This window comes from Desmodus rotundus, chromosome 12 (genome assembly GCF_022682495.2).
Source record: "Desmodus rotundus isolate HL8 chromosome 12, HLdesRot8A.1, whole genome shotgun sequence".
Taxonomy (NCBI): Eukaryota; Metazoa; Chordata; class Mammalia; order Chiroptera; family Phyllostomidae; genus Desmodus; species Desmodus rotundus.
Window position 1 is genome coordinate 48380276 of NC_071398.1, and position 24913 is coordinate 48405188.

Genomic DNA, 24913 nt, shown 5'->3' on the forward strand with positions numbered 1-24913 from the left:
CTGAAGGCCGTGCTTCCAGCGCAGACGGCTTCCGCGAGGTGAATTGCATTTCCCAGAAGTCTGTGCGTAAAGTTCATTGAGGCCTTGCAGAGCTGCACGCTAGAAAAGTGAGCCGCTTCCAACGCTGGATTCCCGGATTCAGGACTACATTTCCCAGAGGCCTCTGAGGCACGGCTCCCTTAGGAGCGCTCCGAGTTGCATGCTGGGAGGTGCGCTTCCAGCGCGCAGGGTTTTTTAGGTTCTGGCTTCTCTGGCCGCTGTCCAGAGTTAACCTCAACCCTGCGCCCCCTCGTGACGCCCTGTCGGTCGCTGAGCTCCGAGCGGTAAGTTGTTAGCATCCCAGGTGGGAACTGGCGCGGGATGCCGCGGGGGATGGCGGGGAGCGAGACGCCCCGGGCCAGGAAGCCTGAAGCGGAGCCTTGGCCTGTGGCTGTGGGAGCGGCTGCAGAGAGGGATGTGTGTGCGCGCGCGCGCGTGTGTGTCAATGTCAGGGACTGGGCCACGTCCCCAGCACTGATGTGCGTGCGAGCGTCGGTGAGGGTGACAGGCCCTGTCACCCTGGCTGTGACGCACTTGCACGTGATTATAAGTTTGGGGGATGAGGGGGACACGGCCGCGCCGTAACTTGGTGACGCTGCTCTGTCTGAGTTACCTGCGTGTGGGCTCTGCGGGTGTGGCAGGGCCCGCATGCGTCTCCGTGGCTGCGAAATGTGCCTTTGCTTCTCTGTACGGTGCTCAGGGCCGGGCACCGTGACTCAGACGTGGGTGTCAGTGGGTGTGACAGGACCAAGGTGTGTCTCCTAACGGTGCGATTGTTCAGCTGTGACCAGTGCGGGATTGTGCTGGGATAATTGGGTGTGTGGCCACAACTGAGTGGGCACTGGTGTGTGCGACAGCGTAGCCCGTAGCTGTGATGTCTCTGCCGCTCCCCTGCCTTCGCTTCCCAGCCAGGTGGCACCTTCTAGATGCAGGAGCCCCAGAGGGAAGTCAGAGCCTGAACCCTGTAATGAAAATGACAAACAAGAGGGCGCCTAGTCCTGAGATTGCTATTTTAGAGCTGAAAGTGCTTATCCTACTGGCTTGAATGACAGGATGGAAAGGCCCCAGGAATGTTTCCCTGTTTTCCAGGGGAGAGGCCCCTGACTTGGCAGGTGGGGGGAGGGAACAGGTACATATTGCAAAAGCTCATCGGTAGAGCCTAGTCCCCAGGAATCTCTGAAATACTCAGATCCGAGTTCCCCCTTGTTTCTGGTTGGTTTCGGAGAGTGTGTTCTGAGATAGCCTGTGCTCCAGAAAGGTCCTGGTGTCTCCTTCTATCCTTCTCTTTCCCCCAGGCCAGCCATCCTTCAGAAAAAGCATCCCCAGGAGGGAGAAGAATCCTTACACATCTTAAAATCAAGGTTCAGTTTTTGTTGTTGTTGTTCAGTAAATGATTAGTTTATAGGGCTTAAGGATATTTGCTTTACTTGGCCCAAAATGCCCTCCCTAACAGTGACCTATCCCAGAAATTCCTTCCAGTGAGCACTCACCTCTTGGCCAATTGTAACATCCCCTTGTATGTTCCTCTTTTCTAAGAATCCGATGGTATCCAAGAATACCACTGGGAGGTTAGTGTTTGCGCTTTATTTTAGATTGTGATTTGGTAAAGAGGATATTCGTTTTTAGGTGGAATCAAACACTAGACATCTTTGGTCTTTGCACGGGCCTGGCGTTCAGAGCACAATAAAAAAGGAGAAGGTTTGAAAACAAAGTAAAACGCTTCGTGGGGCTTTTGAGAGTGAGTCTGAGCAAACGTCTTTGTCATAAAGGCAGGGATTTCTTTCAGTAGTCGATAAATAGAAATGCATTGTATTGCGCCAGGTCTTGTTTGGGGTCTGAGGGTTTATTTAGTTGCATCTTGTATGAACTGTGAGAAGCAATTGATATTGGTTATGGGTTCTGGAGCCAGAGCCCAGGCTGGTCAACTTTTTCTGGAAAGGGTCCTATATGAAATATTTTATGTTTTTGGTACAGAGAATTCCCAGGTACCCTGCACCAAATTTCCCCCATTGTTACCCACTTACATTAGTATAGGGCATTAGTTTTAATGAATGGGCCGATTTTGATACATTATTGTTAACTAGAGTCCATGCTTTAGTCTTCATTTTCCTTAGTTTTTACATTAGCTTCTTCATCTGTTCCAGGATCCCACCTAGGAGACCACGTACAATTCGTTGTCATGTCTCCTTGGGCTCCTCTTGGCTGTGACAGTTTCTCAGACCTCCCTTATTTCTGATGACCTTGACAGTTTTAAGAGGTACTGGTCGGGTATTTAGCAGGACGCTCCTCCACTGGAATCTGATGTTTTTCCCATGATTAGACTGGGTTTGTGGGTTTGAGAGTGCAAGATCACAGACAGAGGGTGCAAACTGTCAACAGCATTTATGATTGTTGAGGTTGCCCTTGACCACCTGGCCAAGGTAGTGTTTTGTCAGTTTTCTCCCCTGGAAAGTTACCCATTTTCCCTCTTTCCATATCATACTCTTTGGAAGGAAGTCACTATGTGTAGCTCACATTTAAGGTGTGGAGAATTGTGCCCCCTCCTTTATTTTTTGATAGTTTATTTTTGTTTTTACAACCCTTTAAAAATGTAAAATCCATTCTTAGCATCTGGCCGTGCAAAAACAGACTTTGGGACTGTCGTTTGCCAAGCCCAATCGAGAGTATTGGGGCTCCAGTCCTGTCTCTGCCTCTTCTTAGCATTTTGGGCCTTTTAAAGGGAGGGTTGTGAGGAGGATGAGCTAACATAGTAATGCCCCTTAGAACAGCCCCCAGAGCCTAAGTGTTCAGCGAACCCTGTTTTTGCTCTGTGTTAAGTCCGGTTGTTCTATAGGTCAGGAGCAACATACATATGAAGTTCATTGTGATGGGTACTTGCAAGTTCTTAAAATGAACCAGAGCGTAGAACGGGAATCTTTAGCCTAAGGTTCTTCCTTTAATTTAATTTACCATTTTTCAAGGGAAATTGTATACAGACTTATTGCATATGTTTTTAAGTATGGCTTCATCCTGGGAAAAAAGCCCATAACTTCGTGGCATTCACAAGTGTGGACATGTCCCCCCCAATTAGACCCTTGGTCTAGAATCAAAGATTGTGTTAACCAGACCACAGTTAGTGTTGCCCCGACCATAGTCAGTATCCAGGGTGATGGAAGTGGTTAAAGTAAATCACACCAAATTCATGGTATGGAGTATGATGCAGCTATGCAGAATGATGTTTAGAAACAGTCATGAAGAAAAATGCATGTGATAAAATATTGAGCAGTACTCATAGATATAAACATTATGCATGAAAATTTTTAATTAGCATAAAATCTTATTCAATAAAATACTTTTTTAGTATCCTATTTAATATATTTTTACTTTTTTATTATTTAAAAGATTCATGTACTTTTAACTTTTTAAAAAGTTTTTATTTATTTTTACAGAGAGGGGAAGGGAGGAAGAAAGAGGGGGAGAGAAACATCAATGTGTGGTTGCCTCTTGCACGCCCCCTATTGGGGACCTGGCCCACAACCCAGGCATGTGCCAGAACCCACGACCCTTTGGTTCACAGTCTGGCACTCAATACCAGGGCTAATTTTTTTTTTAATTATTTTATTGTTGTTCAATTACAGTTGTCTGCATTTACCCCTCACAACTCCCCCCCCCACCTCAGCCAAAATTTTTTTTATTGATTTGAGAAAAAGAGGAAGGGAAGGAGGGAGGGAGAGAGAAAGAAAGAAAGGGAGAGAAACATCAATTTGTTGTTCCACTTAGTTATGCATTCATTGGTTTATTCCTATATGTGTCCTGACTGCGGATCAAACCCACAACCTTGGTGTATCAGGATGATGCTTTAACCAACTGAGCTACCTGGCCAGGACTCAATATGACATTTTAATTGATAATTCAGGGAAGAAGGAAGGGAGTGGGGCCACTTTTATTGAACACCTTCCCTGTACCAAACACTCTTCTGTCTGCCTTGCACACTTTCCCTAATCAGTCTGGGGAGGCGCTTAGCTGCACTGTTGCGCTCAGGGTCTGATGGCGTTGTTGAGACAGTGAGAGGATGTTCAACACCAGGGAGGTGATTGGTTTGTCATCCGTTTTTCCAATAGTGGGCCTTGTCTCACTTTCCTTTTACTACTGTAACAGATTGCCACAGATTTAGTGGCTTAAAACAGCACAGATTTGTTTTCTTACAGTCCTAGATGTCAGAAGTCCTAAACGGGTCTCACCTGGCTAAAACCAAGGTGTTGGTAAGGCTGCTTTCCTTTTCAGAGGCTCTAGGGGGCACTCTTTACCTGCCTTTCCCAGTTTCTCAAGGCTGCACAAGTTCTTGGAATTACAAGCCCATCCTTCCATCTTCAAAGCCAGCAAGGACAAGCCCTTTCAGGTCACATCACTCTGAACCTGCCTCTGTTGTCAGATCTTTCTCTTCTCTGATACCCCCATCTATTTTTATGGACCCTCGCAATTGCATTGGACCCACGTAGATAATTCTGGGTACTCTTCCTATCTTAAGGTCAGCTGATTAGTGACTTTAAGTCCGCCTGTGACCTAACTCCCCTTTGCTATGTAAAGTAACATATTCACAGTTTCCAGAAATAGGACGTGGACATCTTGGGAGACAGTTACTTTGTCTACCACAGGCCTAATCATTCAACTTTCCCTTAATGACTGCAATATACCACACCCCCCATAACTATGGGAATTTTTTCTTTGTTAATTTTCTTTTTAATTTGGGACTGTCTTAAATTATATTTCTTATACGGGGAATACTGCAGGCCTGCTGCAAAAAAAAAAAAATCACTTTCCTGAGGAGCTCATAAAGAAGAAACTGTAAATTACCTATGACCATATCGTCCAGAGAAAATGACTATTGATGTTACGGTATGTGTGTTTCCAGTCCTCCCCTTCTGCTCTAAGCATATGTGTATGGTTTTGTTTCGAGAGCACTGAATTCTGCTAACTGATCATGTAAATGAGCCAAAGGCTCTCCAGATCTTAGTCTGTAAAAGGAATCCACTTCATCCATGGGTCATATAATACCTGTGTGAGCGTGTGGGGAGGGGAGAGGCATGCCAACAATCCCCTTCTTGCTTTGAAAACATCTCCCAAGCCCTGGCTGGTGTGGCTCAGTGGATCAAGTGCCAGCCTGCAAACCAAAAGGGCGCCGGTGTGATTCCCAGTCAGGGCACATGCCTGGGTTGCAAGCCAGGTCCCCAGTTGGAGGCGTGTGAGAGGCAACTACACATTGAGGTTTCTCTCCCTTTCTTTCTCCCTCCTTTCCCCTTTCTCTAAAAATGTATAAATAAAGTATTTTAAATGTTTGCATATATCTCCCATATCATACAGAAGACAAGATTTACGTACTCAGAGATGTTCTCATTTTGGCATCTAATGGTCTCAGTTTGGCCTTGTCTCAGTTTAGATTCTTTCAACTGAATTTTTGATGCAAGATCATAGTTCTCCCTCTTTATTGGTGGGGAGGGAACATCTCCTTTTTGTGTATCTCAGAATTTTTTCTTTTTTTTTTTTGCTAATATTGTTAATTAAAAAGAATTTCATTTAAGAGGCTCAGAAAGCATTTAGTTAGCATCAGTGATATACACATATTTTTCAGACACAGCAGGCCTGAATTTCATAAAAATGGGTTGAGGCATATGTGACATTATCGATCTTCAAAAATAATAGCTCACTTGTATTGCATAATTACTAAATATTATTGTGTTTTGTATAGATTCTCTTCTTAATCGTTGAGACAGTCACACCCAGAAGCTACACTTTTTACCCCAATCTTACCTGCAGGGGAACAAACACTCTGAGGTCACTCACTGTCAAATCACTCACCAAAATTCACATCCCAAAAGTCAGACCACAGAACGTGTGTTCTTCATTTCACCGAGACCTCTCCTCCCACATTATACATACCTTTCAGACCTACGTTCTTCGCTTCGTTATTCATCTTAAATTCCACTCAATTAATAAAAGTCAATATCAGTACTGATAAATATCTGCCGTGATAGCAGACCATATTTATTTACTCTGTCCTTTACTTTGAGATATTTCTATTTCTACTTTTTCATTTTTTAAAGTAATTCTCTGGAAAATCCAAATAAATTGATGGATTGTATCATTCTCAATGTCCTGGTTGTTATACTGTACCGCAGTTCTGCTATGTGGTACCATTGGAGTAAACTGGGTAAAGGGTACACAGGGTCCCTTTGTATTATTTCTTATAACTGCACGTGCATCTACAGTTACCTCAATTTTTTTTTAATCTCCCATAAAAAATTCTCCAAACATTTATGTGCATATATGTGTGTACTATTATAGCTTCTTCCTTGGGATACATTCCAAAGAGTGGAGTTTTTTGTTTGTTTATTTTGTTTTTTAATATATTTATTGATTATGCTATAAGAGTGGAGTTTTGAGACAAAAGTCATACTTCTGCTAAGTGCCTGCAATGTGCCTGACCCTGTGGTATTAGTATTTGGAATGACTGGAAGGACACGGTGGCCAGTCCATTGCTTGTCATCCAGCAAGGAAGGGAAACTGCGAATGGAAGAACCACAAGACAGCCGGTGTGGTCAAGGCCTGGAGTGAATCGCAGGTGATCTGCCCTGGGAGGTACTAGGACCAGGGCATCGTTCTCACTATAGCCACTGAGGGCAGGTCGTGACCAAAGAGTGCACAGGCCCCAGATGGAGATAAATAGAGTTCCTTTTCTAAGTTGTGTACCTTAGATATTTTTTCTAATGATATACGGTGCAAAGCGAAGACTGACAGGGTCAGTTGATGAAGCAGTTGTCTGCAGTACACCATGGCTGAAAGGGCAAGTTCAGAAATACAGTTCATCCTCCCATGGAGACAGAAAACTGAGCGGCATCACTTGGAATTTTAGTCATTGTTTACAATTCCCAGTGAGGTATACTTATACCAAAAGAAAAAGAAAAAGGAACTCAACATCAGAGGGAACTCAACACCCAAGGCCACCGCCAGGTTCAGTGATTCTCTAGATAGACTCAGGATTCAACCCACCGCCATGCTCATGGCTAAGATTTGTTACAGAGAAAGGGTACAAAGGATACACAGCGAAGTCCCCAGAGGGAAAGGCACCCAGGAAAAAAACGGCCGCAAGCTCACGGGACATGCTTAATGCCTCCGCCATCCAGTTCCGACAGCGCACACAGATATGGTGTGTCCATGAGAAGCTCACAGGCTGGGAGCCCAGGGTTTATCCAGCGTCAGTCTCATGGACACCCTCTGCCTGGCACCTACTAAAGTTCCAGAAACGTGAGCCCCTGTTATCAGCTACGAAGTGCTGGGGTCACTGGAAGTCCAGCCAAGGAGCAATCTTGGAAGCAGGCTGAGGGAGAGTAGTTTCAGACCCGCTGTGTTAACTCTCCTCTGTTCGAGGAGCATATAACTTTCCAGGATGTTTCCTTCCATTCCTCTATTTCTCTTTTTATGTCTCTCCTTCCGTTGATGTCTTATGGTTGGTTTATCAGTATCTGTGTTTGTCTCTGTGTGTGTGTATTCATATATCTTATATATAAATATATCATATTGTGTGTGTATATATTTATATATAGAATTTTACAAATGTATCATCTGGTATTGGTACCCTGATTTTCCTACTAACAACATATCTGAAATATTTTTCATGCCTGAGTATTTCTTCCAACTTAGCAGAGAGTAATCACTAACATCAGTGTTTTGCATTGACAGCCTGCATGTGTTTATGTAATCAGCTTTTCTGGACACAGAGCGCTGACGCTGCCTGGGCATTTCCTTCTCCTCCCCATCCACCCGCCATGTCCTGACCCTCATCACCCTATCTAGAGGCAGAAAAGACTCAAGTTTGGATGATGCAGCCCCTTCTGACCCTGGACAGTGTGACCAGGGGAGCAGGATGGACCCAGAGGGACACTAAGCACCCTAAACACACCCACTCAGGTCCAGCTCACAACCCCCGCTGCCTGGAGCTAGCCCTACTGGGAGGTTTGAGGGTGCAGCCTCCACCCAAGACCACCCTCAGTTTTAACGCCAAGTGTGGGTTTGGGAATTTCCGGAAACCAGCCTGAGGTTCAATAATTCAGGACTAGAAGGACTCCCAGAGCTCCCTGGAAGCTATTCTACTCAGGGGTATGGTTTACTACCCGGAAAGGATACAGATTAGCATCAGCCAAGGAAACAGGTGTGTAAGGCGAGGCCCAGGGGTGTTTACAACATGAGCTTCCAGTACCCTCTCCCCAAGGAGTCAGGACTGGTTACTCTGCATCGGTGTATGACAGCACGCACAGAGCGTTGCCAACCAGGGACTCGTAACTGGGCACCAATGTCCAGGGTTCACTGGGGCTTCACCATGTAGGCACAGTTGACGGATTGATTATGTGGATGTATAGACATGATTGATTGATTCATTGTTCAGATGTTAACTTCAGTTTCCAGGTTAACTGATACCCCATGACCCAAAACCCCTATCCCGAATCACCTGGTTGGTCCTTCTAGCACGGCAAGATCCCACCTGCAGACTGTTGGGTGTGGCCAGCCCCCACTCCCCGCCAAGGCTGTTAGGAATGGCCAGTCCCATCCTAAGATGCAGTATGGCCAGTTGGTACCCAAAACAAAGACCTTCCTATTGAGTATGAGGTAAATTACCTCTCAGAAGCTGAGGCCAAAGGCCAGACCTGTCTTTTGTCAAGGCCACATTCTTAACACTTACCCCCTAACAGGGAACTGGCCAGAAATCCTGCTAAAATGTTTGGGTCTGACTTCAAGGCAAAAAATAGATAAATAACAACTCCTCTCTTTCATTCTGTGCTGCTGGGTTTCCTGGAGTTTGAGGGAGTGCTTGTTTGTGTTTGTTTTTGTTTTTCCCAGAATCTGTTTAATCTGTTCCAGATGTGTAGATTTGCATATGGGTGCTGGGAAAGGAGCCAGCGGTTCTCTGGAAGCAAAGGTGGAGCACAAAGGTTGTGGTCAGTCGTTTTGGGAACTAAGGTGCACTAATTTCAATGCCTCTCTCTCCTCATCTAGCTCTGGCTTTTCTGGATTCTCTGGATTCTGTGCCTTCGGTAAAGGAAACCCCTAGACAACCGATCAGTTCTTTGATTCTAAAATTATGGCCCACGTAAGTGTGTATTTCTCTTTCCTTCTTGAAATGTATGTGATATTCAAGTCCTGTGGCTGTTTTTACAAATTATCCGGAAGCCTCCAGCCCAAGCAAGTCCCATCTCAATACCTACTTCCCAGTTCGTTCTGTTCCAGTGAACGGTGATGTAGCCCCGTGCCCACCTGTGTGGCTAATGTTCACACAATGTGGAGCTGATTACTCAGTATCTCCCTTGTGCTTAGTTTTTTGTTAAGAGAAATATTGGAGCAATGTAGGAAGAAAGTCTTTTGAAAGAAAGATTTGAATCAGATCTATGGTTTGATTAGTTAGAGATGCTGGACCCATTTGCCCACAGGAGAATACAAAAAGTCTGCACTTACCTTTTTTTCAGGCAGATAAGAGGGAATATTCCTCTTCACTGGTCTGGGGCTTAGTGCGTGGTAACCGCCCAAGCATTATGAGGCTTTAGAATCAGATAGAGCTGTGATTGGGCCAATGAGCTCAGTGACCACATTCTTGCCCAGGGTACCTGAGAGGTCAGTGTTGTTGTTGAACCAAACCGCCAGACGTCTGTATGCTTGGCATCATCTGATACCATGTGTTCTAAATCAGGAACCAAGGAGGGGCAGGGGAGGAGGTGGTAACAGGTAAGATCATCCAGGATGGAGAAGGAGATGATCACATACTCTCAGAATTGGGAAAAACCTTAGTCATCTGTCCAACCTAAGTGTATAACTATAATAATTAGAGTCTAATCCATCCTTATGATGGAGTAAAAAATGTCTTTGTCATCACAGAGGAAGACTGCTTAAAAGATAACTTGGCAAAAATGATGAACTTGAGGCTTGAAAACATTCAAACATGCAAACCCTATTTCCAAAGATAAAAGAGCTTATATTACATTTCTGAAACAAAACCGTGAGAATTATCTTCTTTCCCCTTAAAGGGCAAAGGATGCCACAGGAATCCTCACCAGCTGAGAATATGTGGGAATGTGAGGCAGGCACATGGCAGGCTCTGTGCTTGTGAGTGGGGGGAAATCTGGGATTGTTTCATCCATGCTCTAGCAGGGTGGGATGTGTGGGAATCTCTTGGGTGACATGGAGGGATTCTGCTTGTCTCGGTCCTGTCCTCACTGTCCCCTACCTGTATCATAGGCTTTCGGTCTACGCACTATATCCACTCTACCCAGAGCGTAGGCCTTCCTCTCTTCTCCTTCCTCTTGGAACTGTGCCCTTTCATTTCATCATTGTGTTTTCAGGGTCTGGTGACCTTCTCAGATGTGGCCATAGACTTCTCTCAGGAGGAGTGGGCCTGCCTGGACTCAACACAGAGGGACCTGTACTGGGATGTGATGTTGGAGAACTACAGTAACTTGGTCTCCCTGGGTGAGTTGCCTGCGTCATATAACTTAGACTCTGCGCCCTGGAATGTCAGCTCCCTCCATTGAGAACCTTAGGACTTTTAAAAACTGAGTTGAATCTTCTTCCTGTTCCTGGGAATGCTTTGAGCTTTGTCAAGTGGAAAGTGGGTATACACACCTTTCCCTTGTCATCCATCAGTGATCTTCCCACCTTTGTCAGGCCCTTCCTGCAGTTACCACTCTCTTAATGAACAAAGGATGAATTAGAATTCTGGAATATTTATTTCACAACCATCTCCAAGGAAACCAAGCTTCATACTATGATATACTCTGTTAATGCCCAAATTACCTGTGGTTCTTTGGGGTGACTTGATTTTCTCTAGTAAAGCAGCCTCTGTGTCTGATGTGGAAGTGAATTGAACAAACAATTCATGTAAAACCAAAGTGAGCATATTCCATTTCTGACATGTTGTACCAGAAGTGAGGTTGAAGGTTATAAATCTATGAACTCTGAGTTAAACGTTGGATGATAATATCTTCTTGTTGTCTCAGAAAATTTCTTGGCCCTGGCCGGTGTAGCTCAGTGGATTGAGCGCGGCTATGAACCAAAGGGTTGCTAGTTCGATTCCTAGTCAAGGCACACGCCTGGGTTGCAGGCCAGGTCCCCAGTGGGGGCCACGTGAGACGCAACCACACACTGATGTTTTCTCTCCCTCTCTTTCTCCCTCCCTTCCCTTCTCTCTAAAAAGAAATAAATAAAATCTTTTTTAAAAAAATTCTTATTTTTCTGTTAGTAAAATAACAGCCATGATATTTATGGCCAATACTGTGCTTACTCCATACCAGGCATTGTTCTAGGCACTGTGTGTGTGTGTGCAAACACATTTCATTTCATCCTCACAAGTTTATGAGATAAGCACCGTGATTAAGTCTGATTTGTGGGTGAGTATGCTGGGGTGCACAGTAACGTGGTCAGAGGAGGCAGAAGCAAGAATTGAACATAAGAATTCTGGCCCTGCCCTGGCTGATGTGGCTCAGTGGATTGAGCACTGGCCTGGCAACCTAAAGATCGCCGTTCAATTCCCGGTTAGGGCACATGCGTGGATTGCTGGCCGGGCCCTGGGTCGGGGCTTGGAAGAGGCAGCCAGTCAGTGTTTCTCTCCCTTTTTTTTCTCCCTCTCTCCCCGCCTCTAAAAATAAATAAATAAAATCTTTAAAAGAAAAAGAATTCTGGTCCAGAATCCATACTGTCAACTACTGTGTTCTACTTGCCTGCAGGGATCATGCCGTCAGCACTTTAAAATAGGACCTTTTCCTTACCTGTCTGGTCCACCTGTTTGTTCTCTATCCCCTTCTCTTTTTTGAAGTCTCTGATTGTGACTTTTAGGTGGTTATAAAATTCGATTTTCCTGGGTTTTCCAGGTATGTCATCACATCATCTACCAGTTGTGCTTTTTTTCATCTCCATTTTTGAGATTTCCTCCTCTAATGTCCTTTGCTTAATTGTGTCAGCTGATACAAAATAGCAGGGCCCATAGTCAGTCTTCAGTGTTTCTTCATTAAACATTGTGGTGTCAGACGTGGACTTTACATTTTAACAAAGGTCTAGTTGACCCATCTTTATTCTACTAGAGAAGTTTTATTTCTACTGGAGGAGTTTTTGATTTGTAGCTAGGTTTCTTTGTGTTTCTTGTTTTGTTTTCCTTAAAAGGAGAGAAAAATATGTGGTTTTTTTTCCCCCAGATTTGGAGTCACCATATGAGACGAAGAATTTATCTACAGAAAAGGGCACTTATGAAATACGTTTTTCCAGATGGACCCCAGATGGGAAAAGTAAATCCCTTGGCCTTGATTGGATGTGTGAAGGTGAGTTGGAAGGAACACAGGGCCCTCGAGAGGGATATTTCAACCAAATGAAAACCAGCTGTGCAAAAAAGCCCACTGAGAGAGAAAATCCCTCTTCGCGACCACACCAGAGGCTTCATAATAGGGAGAATTCCTATGAATGTAAGGAATGTGGGAAGGCCTTTAGTCGTGGCTATCAGCTCACTCAACACCAGAAAATTCACACTGGTGAGAAACCCTATGAGTGTAAAGAATGTAAAAAGGCCTTCCGTTGGGGTAACCAACTGACTCAGCACCAGAAAATTCACACTGGTGAGAAACCCTATGAGTGTAAGGACTGCGGGAAGGCCTTTCGTTGGGGCTCGAGCCTCGTTATCCACAAACGAATTCATACGGGCGAGAAGCCCTATGAGTGTAGAGACTGTGGGAAGGCGTTCAGACGTGGCGATGAACTCACTCAGCATCAGAGGTTTCACACTGGCGAGAAGGACTACGAGTGCAAAGACTGTGGGAAGACCTTCAGCCGTGTGTATAAACTAATTCAGCACAAGAGGATCCACAGTGGTGATAAGCCCTATGAATGTCAAGACTGTGGGAAGGCCTTCATCTGTGGTTCGAGCCTCGCTCAACATAAAAGAATTCATACCGGTGAGAAGCCCTACGAATGTCAAGAATGTGGGAAGGCCTTCACACGTGTCAATTACCTTACTCAGCATCAGAAAATTCACACTGGTGAGAAGCCTCACGAATGTAAGGAGTGTGGGAAGGCCTTTCGTTGGGGTTCAAGCCTTGTTAAGCACGAGAGAATCCATACGGGTGAGAAGCCATATAAATGCACAGAATGTGGGAAAGGCTTTAACTGTGGCTACCACCTTACTCAACACGAAAGAATTCACACTGGTGAAACGCCTTATAAATGTAAGGAGTGTGGAAAGGCCTTTATTTATGGGTCAAGCCTTGTTAAACATGAGAGAATTCATACGGGGGAGAAACCCTATGAGTGTAAAGAGTGCAGGAAGGCCTTTAGTCATGGTCATCAACTTACACAGCATCAGAAAGTGCACACCAGTGAGAAACCCCATGAGTGTAAGGAAGGTGGAAAGGCCTGTAACCCCATAAATCATTTCAGAGCACAGCAGAGAATTCACACTGTCGGCAAACCTTTTGAATACAAAGAATGTCCATAGGCCTCTAAGCAGCATTCATTCCTTCCACAACATGCGGGAAATTCGTGATATGATTTAACATCAGGAAGTCTTCCCTGATCTCTCTTCTGCTTATAGAATATCAGGATAGCCATGCTAGAAGCAGATTTGGAGACTGGAGAAATCACTTCTCCTTCATAATCAGAACACACTCAGTGTAGACAGTTTTTTTTACTGGATGGGTTTAATGGATGCATAAAAGCTTTCCAGTACCTTTCAGTCTCATTTCGGATTCATTCTGGGGAATAACTGCTAATGTAACATACACACAAGAGCCTTTCATCACGGTACATACCCTGCCTACCAGTTGTCGTGACCATCCCGCCTCTCAACTCCCTGTGAGACACTGGGAAAATCGGCTGTTACCCCTCCCTGTGCACTATTCGTGAAATGGGGGTCATCACACCTACCTAATACTGCTGTTGTGACTGAATGAGTTTGGTACGTGTAAACTCCTTGAAAGTGTATCTGGAATTTTGTGTAAGCTCAATAAATATTAGCTGGTCATTCTTACTGTCATTACCATCGGTGTTGCTATTAGTAAATTATTACAAGACCCCCTGTAGGGATGGCAAGTTTAGAAAAGACTATCAGACTTCTAGAAGAAAATATAGTTTTCACAGCCTTGGGGACCATGGTGTTTCTTAGGACACAAAAGACACTAAACGTAAAATAAGGTTAATAAATTGAGCTTTATCAAAAGTACAAAGTTGTGTTCATCAGTGACATCATGAACGAAGTTAAAAGGCAAGAAGCAGACTGGGAGAAGATATTTGCATATACCCGACAGAAGACTCACATAGACAATATAAAGCCTTGGCCGGGCAGCTCAGTTGGTTAGAACATCATCCCAGTGTGCCAAGGTTATAGGTTTGATCCCCGGCAGGGCACATAAAAGAATCAACCAGTGAATGCATAAATAAATGAGGCAACAAATCAATGTTTCCTTCTCTCTTCTTCTCTTCCTTCCTCTCTCTAAGATCAAAAATATATATTTAAAGAATGCTTCAAGTCAATAATAAGTCAATTAAAGAGTCGGGGGAGGACTTGAATATTGAACAAGAGAAGATCACCAAGTGGCCAGTAAGTGAGTGAAATCGTGTGTTCAATATCATTTCCCTTCAAGGAAATGCCAGGTAAACCACCATGTGAGGTCCCTAGATGCTGACAGAATGGCTAAAATTAAAATTGTGTACGAACCAGTTTGTTGGATATGCAGACATGACCTGTTCAGGAAGAAACTGAGCCAGCACACAGGACCCCTACCACATCCTGGAGGTCTCACAACAGGGACAGGGAGGTGATGCTGGAGGGAAGGGAGTGGGCTTGGCCTGAGGAAGGGTCCAGGCCCTGGGATGGAATCCTGGGAGTTGAGGGAGCAATTCCACTTGGGAGGGAAGTGAGCCATCTTAGTCAGCCCTAGAGTGAAGGTTTACATTGGGGAAAGAACTAGAGCCATGGTGGGAATCTGAGAATACCAGTGGGGAGGGCTGGGCTTCATGGGAGTGAGTTTGAAAAGCTGGGGGAGGAGTAGACAGGCAGAGGGCATAAGGAGAGACAGATCCTGGGAGACAAGGAAAGAAGTGTCTAGGAGGCACCCTGGAGAGCTGGAGGAGGGCTTGAATGCTTGTGAGTGGAGCCTGGGGAATCCAGGGTGTGTGCTAAAGCTGGTGGGGGGAGAACCGCACATGGGGATGGTGGTGTGGTCACAGCCCAGAGGAGTGTGGTTATGAAACCTGACCTATGCCTGAAACTAACAATGTTGAATTTCAACTGTAATTGAAAAAAGTTAAATGACACCTACCTGGTATGGGTCAATGGATTGAGTGCCAGCCTGCAAACCAAAGGGTTGCCAGTTTGATTCCCAGTCAGGACACATGCCTGGGTTATGGGCCAGATTCCCATTTGGGGGCATGTGAAAGGCAACTGATGTTTCTCTCACACATTGTTGTTTCTCTCCCTCTCTTTCTTCCTTCCTTCCCCTCTCTAAAAATAAAAATAAAATCTTTAAAGAAAAAAAAAGAAAACTCTCTAATCAATAAACTAACTCCACACCTTGAGAAACTAGAAAAAGAAGAGCAAACTAAACCAAACCAAAAGTGAGCAGAAAGAAAATAACAGAGATTAGAGTGGTGAAAAATTAATCAATGGAACCAAAAGTCGGTTCTTTGAAAAGATTAGCAAAACTGACAAACCTTTAGCCAGACTGACTATGAAAAAAGTAATTATATAAAGAAAAAACCGAGATCACTAGAGAACATTCCAATCTCTTCTAGGCATGTGTGGCCAAAGTAAAACATCAAAAAACAAGGCAAGTTTGAACGCATCAACAAAGCAAACAGAATGAATGTGGGCACATTCAGTTACACAAGACCAGGGGTTGCCAAGCTTTTTCTGTTCAGGGCCAAATAGTAAATAGGTCAGTTTTGCAAATCTCATATGTTCTGTGTCACATACTCCTTTTGTTATTTTTACAACCTTTTAAAAATGAAAACCTCCCTGGCCGGGTACTCGGTTGGCTAGAGCATCATCCCCATACGTCAAAGCTGCAGATCCCCAGTCAGGGCACATACAAGAATCAACCAATGAATGCATCAATAAGTGAAACAACAAAGCGATGTTTCTCTCTCAAATCAATTTTTTAAAAAGTAACAATTTTTTTTTCCTGGAGAATTGCCTACATTCTATGTTTGACTGTGTTTTCAGTTAAGTGACTGACTGTCCCTTCTTTTATGAGCTGATAGTTGATCTAGAGCTAATTACATTGTGATTCAACTTTTCAAGAATGTTTTATGGGCTCCAGCTGGTGTGGCTCAGTGGGTTGAGCACCAACCTGCAAACCAAAGGGTTGCCAGTTCGATTCCCAGTCAGGGCACATGCCTGGGTTGTGGGCCAGGTCCCCATTTGGGGGCATGTGAAAGGCAACCACACATTGATGTTTCTCTCCCTCTCTTTCTCTCTCTAAAATTAAAAAAATAATAAAATATTTATTTTAAAAAATAGAATGTTCCATGGGCAGTGATCTGTATTGTCCATTATCTCCCAGTGGGGCTGTTCCCACATCAGGATGCTAAGAATGATGAATAGGGTGATGTCAACCTTTTCATCACACTTGCACCTAAAGTTTCAGTCTCCGTTAATGAACGTTTCCTAACCCTGTAATTTCAGTAGGGCTTCTCATTGCATTAATCCTCGTTCACTTTTCTTGATTCCTCTAATAACTCTGCTACTCAACTTTCTTGACCTTCATGCCGCCAATGGTCATATTCTTCACCCTACCACAGTGGCTCGTTCCCACAGACAAGCCTGTACTTTTCTACCAACAGCTTCAACATCCATAAATCTCAACTCCAAGTTTCTCTTCTGCAGTAACATCACCCTCTCGTATTTCCAGTTCAGCTTCCTTTTAACTCCACCCAACTGTAGCCATTTCACAAGCACACTGGTACTTCTCATGCCCTGCCCCACGCCTCCTAGCAATGCTGCTATTTTTTCAGTGAAGAACTCAGTTGTATTGTTTCTGCCCCAAACTCTTATAGTTAAGAGTTTGGGGCAGAAACATAAGGAAAAATGGTGACTGACACAATGTTATCTGTCGATATCTCAGTAAAGCTGGGGGAGAATAAAAATGATCATTTCTAACAGTATGAAATGATCCACTTTATCTGTTGTTATTCCTTTTTTTTTTAAAGTCTACTTTGTCTGATACTAATACAGCCGTGCCAGCCTTCTTATGTTACTGTAGGTGTGGCCCGTCCTTTCCCCTTCCTTTTACTTGCAACCTATTTATGTCTAATATTTAAAGTGCATCTCTTGACACAGAAAATGTTTAATAACATGGATGGACCTAGAGGGTATTATGCTTGGTGAATTAAGGCAGACAGAGAAAGACAGACCATATGGTTTCACATATAAGTGAGATTTAATGAACAAAATCAAACAAACCAGAAACAGGCCCATAGATACAGAGAACAAACTGATGGTCACCAGATAGGAGGGGGGTTGGGGGGCTGGGTGAAAAGGGTGAAGGGATTAAGAATTACACATTGGTAGTTACAGAATAGTCAGCGATGTAAAGTACAGCAGAGGGAATATAGCCAATAGTATTGTAATAGCTACGGATGTACAGTGCCAGGGGATCACGTCATAAGTTATGTAAGTGTCTAACCACTATGCTGTACACCCGAAACTAATCTAATAGTGAATATTACGTGTAATTGTGAAAAATAGGAAAAAATTATATTAAATAAATTGCAACTCCTGACACAATACATAGTTGAAACATGTCTTTTCTTTCCTTGTGGCAATCTCTGTTTTCCCTGGAAATAGGCATAAGAGGGCATTTCTCTTTTTTTTAATATTTTTTTAAAGATTATTTATTTATTTTTAGAGAGGGGAAGGGAGGGAGAAAGAGGGAGAGAGACCTGTGTGGTTGCCTCTCAAGTGCCCCCTACTGGGGATCTGGCCCACAATCCAGGCATGTGCCCTGACTGGGAATCGAACCAGTGGCCCTTTGGTTCATGGGCCAGTGCTCAGTCCACTGAGCCACATCAGCCAAGGCATAAATATATATATTTTTAATGGAATTTATTTGGTAATATTTGGTTAATAGAATTATATAGGTTTAAAGTATACAATTTTACAATGCATCCTCTGTATATTGTATTGTGTGTTCACCACCCCAAGTAAGAGAATACTTCTTATGTGCAGGTAACATTTTATTTCTTCTGGTTGCTGGTTGGTTACCTGTTGTACTTTCTTTTTGAAAAGTCATCTTTCTCCACACTTAAAAAGTATGCACCTTTTCTGTATGTATATTGTGCTTTTAAAAGTTTACTTTAAAATGATAACCATTAAAGACATTTTCTGGCAATAAGTCCAGAGCTGTAACTGCATTTAAGTGCATCCCACCTTCACATTCCACAGAGGCTCAAAGTCTCCACTGAAGAAGAAGGTGCCTCCAGTGTGTGGAGGATCCAAACAGCATGTTTCCTGTGGTTACACTAATTCACACTAGGGATGTTGGGAGCCCGAAGCTGGTGGCTGTTGATCATTGGTCTTCTCCAAGCTGTGTCGGATCCCATACCCAAAGTATATGGCAAAGCCTGGTATGGAAATGAGACAATGAGAAGGGAAAGTAGGCATGCTCCCCACCTATTATGGCTTCTGAGATAGTTTGAGGGGAAAGGTCATAGAAAGAAGGTTGGGTTTGGTCACCCAAGAGGCCTCTTGTCCCCAGAAAGCCACTTACCAATCACCATCCAAATGCCAAACTGGGCCCAGGTCGTAGGGGTCATCTGCATCATCAAGTAAATATTCACAAAGATGCTGAGCAGTGGGAGGACAGGCAAAGCAGGGACCTGCAGACAAAGTATATCCATGAACAAACCACAGATGCTGGAAAGGAGACCCCCTGCCCCACTGGGTGGGAAGGAAGGCTCTAGTCCTCTCTGGGCTGTGCATTCAATGCCTACTCATACAGGGTATCCTGATGGATGTTCCCGAGTAGAGTGTGGCTTGGGATGGCCCATTGGTTTTAGCGACTCCCCTTGTCTTCCCTGGCCCAGCAAAGTATGCAGAGTTCATTCTCTCAAAATAGACAGTGTGGGGGAATAAAGTCACCTACCTTGAAGTGAAGAGGAGTTGGGTTCTGGGGCTGTCTCCAAATAATGAACGTGATCCCCAGAATGAGCAGAAGCAGCAGCCCAGTCACTGTTGTGAACCCTGGGTCTCCAGCCACCAGATGGCTGGGCCACTGGGCCAGTATCAGGCACAGGACGGTCAGCAGGAGAACTGCGAGGGTCAGGTTGGAGGAGAACAGATGCAACTCCAGAAGCTGAATGTGTCAAGACCTTGGCTCACATCCCACCCCCAAACTGCCCACATCAAAAAGAGCCATTATATCTCTAAGACTCCAAAGGCACACCCTCCCACCTCACCCTGTCAACTTCAGAACACCACCAAAGAGACAGCCCACTGCTCACCCAACAGCAAGGCGCATCCATAGACCACCTGGCCAGATTGCCGAGTGGGGCTGGTGTTCACAGTGATGCACAGACTTTTGAGAGTCTTTGAGGTTCCTGCTTCCAGTACAGATTCCAAAGAACTTGTTTCAAATTCAGGCTTTGTCCCCATGATTTCCAACTTCGTTTTCTTGTCTGGCTGGTACCTGAAGTAGAAGTGTGAATGCAATATTCACATCAGCCTCTACCAATCCAACTTCAGACAGCCTAATCCTCCTCTTCCCCTCCCTGAGCGTGACAGTACACTTAGGGGACAGCATGAAAGCAGAAGAGGATTTGCCCCCACCCCACCCCACCCGCATCAATACCTATCAGTTCAAGATTTTCCTTCTTCAAGAGGTAGCAGAACCCTGGCCAGGTAGCTCAGTTGGTTAGAGCATCATCCCAATACGCCAAGGTTTCAGGTTCCATCCTCAGTCAGGGCACAAACAAGAATCAACCAATGGTCCTAAATGGTGTGGCTCGGTTGGGTGTCGTCCCGCAAAGCGAAAGTTCTCTGGTTTGACACCTGGTCAGGGCAGGTGTCTGGCTTGCAGGTTTGGTCCACGGTTGGGGAGCGTGTGAGAGGCAACTGATCAATGTTTCTCTCTCACATCAATGTTTCTCTCCCTCTCTTTTTCCCTCCCTGACCCTCTCTCTAAAAACAAAATTTAAAAATAAAATCTTTTTTAAAAAAGGATCAACCAATGAATGCATACATAAGTGGAACAACAAAATTGTTGTGTGTGTATGTCTCTCTCAAATCAACTTTTTATGAAGAGGAGGGGACTCTCACCTGAGGACAAGCACAGAGAAGGCCACGAGGGAGTATGCAAGCAGAGTCCCAATCGACATGAGGTCCACAAGGTCACTGAGCTCGAAGAGGAAGGCCATGAGCGCTGCAAGCAAGGTGCAAACAAAGTGGGGGGAGAGGGATGAGAACCCAGTGCATATACCCAAGCTGAGGAAACTGATCAACAAAATGGGGGGGTTCTTTTTATTCACCCGCAAGAGTTCCAGAAACGATGGTAGCTATGATGGGGGTGTGGGTGCGGGGGTGGATCCGGGCAAGTCCCCGGAAAAGGAGCCCATCCTCCGCCATCGCAAAGATCACGCGAGGCATGGGGAACATGGAACCCAGGAGGCTGGAGGAGAAATGGAAATGTGTGTGAGGATACAAAGAGTAGGACAGACCGGGGCTTCTGCTCCCTGGCCTGCACTGGGTAAGCTGTCTCTCCCTCTCATCTCTCCATCGGAGGCTGGACCACCTGAGAACTGGAGGAAATGGGAGAGAAACTTGCTTTGGTTTCCAACCCGCAACCTGCACGCAGCCCAGGATGGCTATGAATATAGCCCAACACAAAATCGTAAATTTACTTAGATCCTTTTTATTTTTTTGCTCATCAGTTTTTGTTAGTGTTTGTGTATTTAATGTGTGGCCCAAGACAACTCCTCTTCTTCCAGTGTGGCCCAGAGACACCAGAAGGTTGGACACCCTTTAGACACTGACCTGGATGAAAGAGCGCTGAGAGTCCCTGCTGCCACGACGTATCTGGCAGGTGCCCATCCAACATAGAGAAAAGCCTGTGGCAAGGGGCTGTCGGAATGAATCTGGTAGTAGGGCACCATGAGGGTGAGTGCCGCGGAGACCCCAAAATATGCCAGGAAGCAGATGAAGAGTGAGATCACGGTGCCCAAGGGGATGGAGCGCTGAGGGTTGCGGGCTTCTTCCCCTGTGGGCCGGGTGGAAGGGCTGGCTCAGGGACACAGGCCCAGGTGAAGAAGACACACAGTGCTCCAGACACAAGAACTGGCCAACCTCCTGCCAGCCCTGTGCCCAAGGGCAGCCCAAACGGTGCCCAAACCCAAGTGAGACAGAATGGCTGTGTTACCTGTGGTGGCGATGCAGTCAAAACCAACAAACGCATAGAAACACGTGGCTGCTCCGCGAAGGATCCCATCAAAGCCAAAAGGCACAAACCCTCCAGAGCCCAGAGGGCCCAAGCTAGGGGGAAAGAAGGGAAGAGGAAGAACATGGATGAGGAAGCCATCTCTACTGGAGCACAGTCAACACCCCAGTCTTGCCCCGGTAGCTCAGTTGGTTAGAGCATCATCCCCAAACGTGAAGGTTGTGGGTTCAATCCCAGTCAGGGCACATAGAAGAATCCAGCAATGAATGCATAAAATAAGTGGAACAATGGATAGAGCTGTCTCAAATCAATTAAAAAATAAATAAATAAATAACCACAGTCCTGGACTCCATGCCCCATCCCCAGCTCTCTGTTCCCCACTGCGTTCCAAGCTCTGCACTCCATACTCAGGACTGTGCCGAGAGTGCCCTCCTGACCTAGAGGTCTCGTTTGATCCATTTTTGGCCAGTTCGTAGTCCTGTTCCGTGAGCTGCCAGTGGTGCACATCTCCCTTAATGAAGCCACAGAGGATGACGAAGCTGAGAACCAAAAGGTTCAGGCCCGTGAACACCTTGGTAACCAGAGCCGACTCCCTAGCTCCCAGAACCAGTAGACCTGTGGGGAAGATGGAAGAGGAAATGTCCAAAATCATTGAACCCAGCCCTGGCTGGGTAGCTCAGTTGGTTAGAGTGTCCTGATATGCCAAAGTTGAGGGTTTGATCCCCGGTCAGAGCACATACAAGAACCAACCAATGAGTGCAGCAATAAGTGGAATAACAAATCCATGTTTCTCTATCTCTCTCCCTCTCTCAGAAAAATCAATTAAGAAAAACACTGAATCTACAGAGACAGAAAGCAGACTAGTTGTTTCCAGTGGCTGGAGGAGAAAGGGGAGATGGGCAGGGACACTTAATGGCTACAGGGTCTCCTTTTCAAGTGATAAAAATGTTTTAGAACTAGATGAAGGTGATGGTTACACAACATTGTGAAGGTACTAGGGACCACTGAATTGTACACTTTAAATTGATTGATTTTGCCTGGCCAGGTGTATCAGTTGGTTAGAGTGTCATTCCAATACGCTATGGTTGTGGGGTGTGATCCCTGGTCAGGGCACATACGAGAAACAACCAATGAAAGCATCAATAAGTGGAACAATTGATGTTTCTCACTCTCTCTCTCTAAAGTCAGTAAGTAAAAATAAATAAATAAAAATAAAAATAAAATAAAATGGTTGATTTCTTATCGTGGTAACCATCTGCCAGTGTATACAAATATCAAGTCACCCCCTTAAACTTACCTGATGTTACATGTCTATTACAGCTTAGTAAAGCTGGAGAGAATAATAAAATGAAATGGCTACTCTTACATCACATAAATTTTACCTCAATTTTTTTTAATTAAACAAAATAATTTTTTCAAACTTTGGTCTCAGTACAGAGGAAGCAACTTTGTCTAAGTTAATAATAGGTCTCAGCTGGAGGTGACTCTGTTGCCCAAGGGACATATGGGGTGGGTGCCACTAGCACCTAGTGACTCAGTCATGGGAGAATCACTCAATGTCCTACGATGAGTACCCCACACCAAAGAATGATCCCGCTCAATATATCAAGAAACAATGGTCTCCGTCTTGCCTTCCTGTCTCTCCCACCAACCACAAACTCTCCTTTGTGATCTCTCGTCTCCCCACCCCTTCTCCACCTCCAAGCCTTTCCCCTCCCAGCTCCCCCTCCATGCCTCACTCTTCCCTTCCAGCCTCAGACCCCTGCCTCACCTGTGAGCAGCAGCACCAGGCCCAGGGAGAAAAAGTCTAGGTATTTGGCCAGGTGGGGCACCTGCGGAGAAAAGCTTCCCTGCAGCACCTGCGAGATGCGGTTCCCGGCCAGACTGTCCACGGCGGAGCTCCAAGCCCTGGCCACACTGGCACTCCCTGCAGGACACAAGAGCTTCATTTGCAAACAGTCTGCATCCCTGCTAGGCACCATGGGATATATTTTTGGGAGAAAATGAAAGAACATGCAAAATACCTAATCTCAAAGAGTTTCTTTTCTTCTTTTCATGGAGTAAAGAGAACAGACACAGATGTTTTATAAAACAGGTAGACCATTTCATATGTTAGAAGGAGAGCAATGTCATACAAGAAAAGAGGGGCCCTGACTGGTGTGGTTCAGGGGATTGAGTGCTGGCTTGTGAACCAAAGCGTTGCCGGTTCAATTCCCAATCAGGACTTGTGCTTGGGTTGAGGGCCAGGTCCCCCGTTGGGGGTGTGGAGAGGCAACCAAACACTGATGTTTCTCTCCCTCTCTTTCTTCTTCCCTTCCCCTCTGTCTAAAAATAAATAAGTAAAATCTTGGAAAAAAAAAAAAAAAAGAAAGAAAAGAGGGCAATGAATGGTCAGGGGACAGTAACAGCTGAGCAAAGACCTTGCTATGGTGAAGGAAGGAGCCTTTGAGAGCATGTGTCTCCCCCACGGGAATTCTTCCCCAGTTACGACAGTTCCCATTTCTTCCTGGTTCTTGGTTCAGTCATTAAAAGAAAGCAGGATAGAGTTGAGTAGAATGAAGTTTGGGGGTTTTCCTGACACTGTCACCCACTTCCCCTCACAAGACAGATAACAAAGTGTTCGTGAATGAGGGTGGAGACCCCACTCCCCGCTCCTATTTTCCTGATCTAAGTCCCTTGTTTCCCTCACACTGGCCGCGTCCTCTCACCGATGACATAGGAGAGGATGAGGGTCCACCCAGTCGTGAAGGCACACAGTTGTCCCACCGTGACGTAGCTGTAGAGATACGCAGAGCCGGAGCACGGTACCCGGGCCCCAAACTCCGCGTAGCAGAGCCCAGACAACATGGAAGTCAGGGCAGCCACCAAGAAGCAGAGGATAATCGCCGGTCCAGCTTTGTCCTTGGCCACTTCACCAGCCAGGACATACACGCCTGCCCCCAGGGTACTGCCCACACCAAAGGCCACCAGGTCTAGGGTGCTCAGACAACGGGTCAGGCGGCTGTCAGGCCCCTCCCTCGGCTCCAGGGGCAGCCTGCGAACTAACTTCTGACCAAACTGTCGAATGCATTGACACAGCATCCTAGATGGAGTTGAGGAGGAGGCTTAGCACTGCAGAAAAAACAAGACAGAAAGCCATCAAGAATGTCCAGCTTCCTCTTCCCGAAAGCAGCCAGAGGTGACCTCTAAAAATGGTTCGCTATTCACATGACCCACAAAACCCCACAAAATCATGGAAATCATGAGGCTTAGATCTTCATGTTCACTTGAAGAACACTCATGAAACTGCCCAGGCCATCCAGAGTGTGCATGTTCAAAAAGCCACCCAGTAGCTGAAAGATGTCACTTTGCAGAAGCTGTGTGTGCCATTCTGTTGTTACAATGGTGGAGTCGGTAGGTGTGCCCAGGCCAAATAGTGGGGCTGGACACAGGTTCAGTGGCCCAAA

The 24913-nt window shown here is 45.3% G+C and overlaps 2 protein-coding genes across 2 annotated transcripts; one reads left to right on the forward strand and one right to left on the reverse strand.

Moving 5' to 3' along the window:
* The first annotated feature begins 202 nt into the window (after positions 1 to 202).
* Positions 203 to 14529, forward strand: ZNF331 (zinc finger protein 331). The gene is made up of 4 exons (XM_024578659.3): positions 203 to 323; positions 9067 to 9160; positions 10404 to 10530; positions 12249 to 14529. Exons 2-4 carry the CDS (start codon positions 9152 to 9154, stop codon positions 13535 to 13537), a joined length of 1425 nt encoding a protein of 474 aa, XP_024434427.1. The 5' UTR covers positions 203 to 323; positions 9067 to 9151; the 3' UTR covers positions 13538 to 14529.
* A 4020-nt stretch (positions 14530 to 18549) lies between these two features.
* Positions 18550 to 24548, reverse strand: LOC112321274 (cationic amino acid transporter 3). The gene is made up of 11 exons (XM_024578679.3): positions 24176 to 24548; positions 23239 to 23394; positions 21905 to 22082; positions 21450 to 21562; positions 21068 to 21290; positions 20563 to 20702; positions 20354 to 20456; positions 19540 to 19724; positions 19182 to 19348; positions 18807 to 18915; positions 18550 to 18660 (listed from the first exon to the last, which is right to left on the reverse strand). The coding sequence occupies exons 1-11, from the start codon at positions 24546 to 24548 to the stop codon at positions 18569 to 18571; spliced, it is 1839 nt and encodes a 612-aa protein (XP_024434447.1). The 3' UTR covers positions 18550 to 18568.
* Between the last annotated feature and the right edge of the window lie 365 nt (positions 24549 to 24913).

Coding starts and splice junctions, on each gene's coding strand:
- LOC112321274 (XM_024578679.3), bottom strand. CDS start 24,548: ATGCTGTGTCAATGCATTCGACAGTTTGGTCAGAAGTTAGTTCGCAGG. Junction 23,395..24,175: donor CATCCTCTCCTATGTCATCG/GTGAGAGGACGC, acceptor TGTGTCCTGCAG/GGAGTGCCAGTGTGGCCAGG. Junction 22,083..23,238: donor CCTGGTGCTGCTGCTCACAG/GTGAGGCAGGGG, acceptor TCTTCCCCACAG/GTCTACTGGTTCTGGGAGCT.
- ZNF331 (XM_024578659.3), top strand. Junction 10,531..12,248: donor CAGTAACTTGGTCTCCCTGG/GTGAGTTGCCTG, acceptor TTTTTCCCCCAG/ATTTGGAGTCACCATATGAG.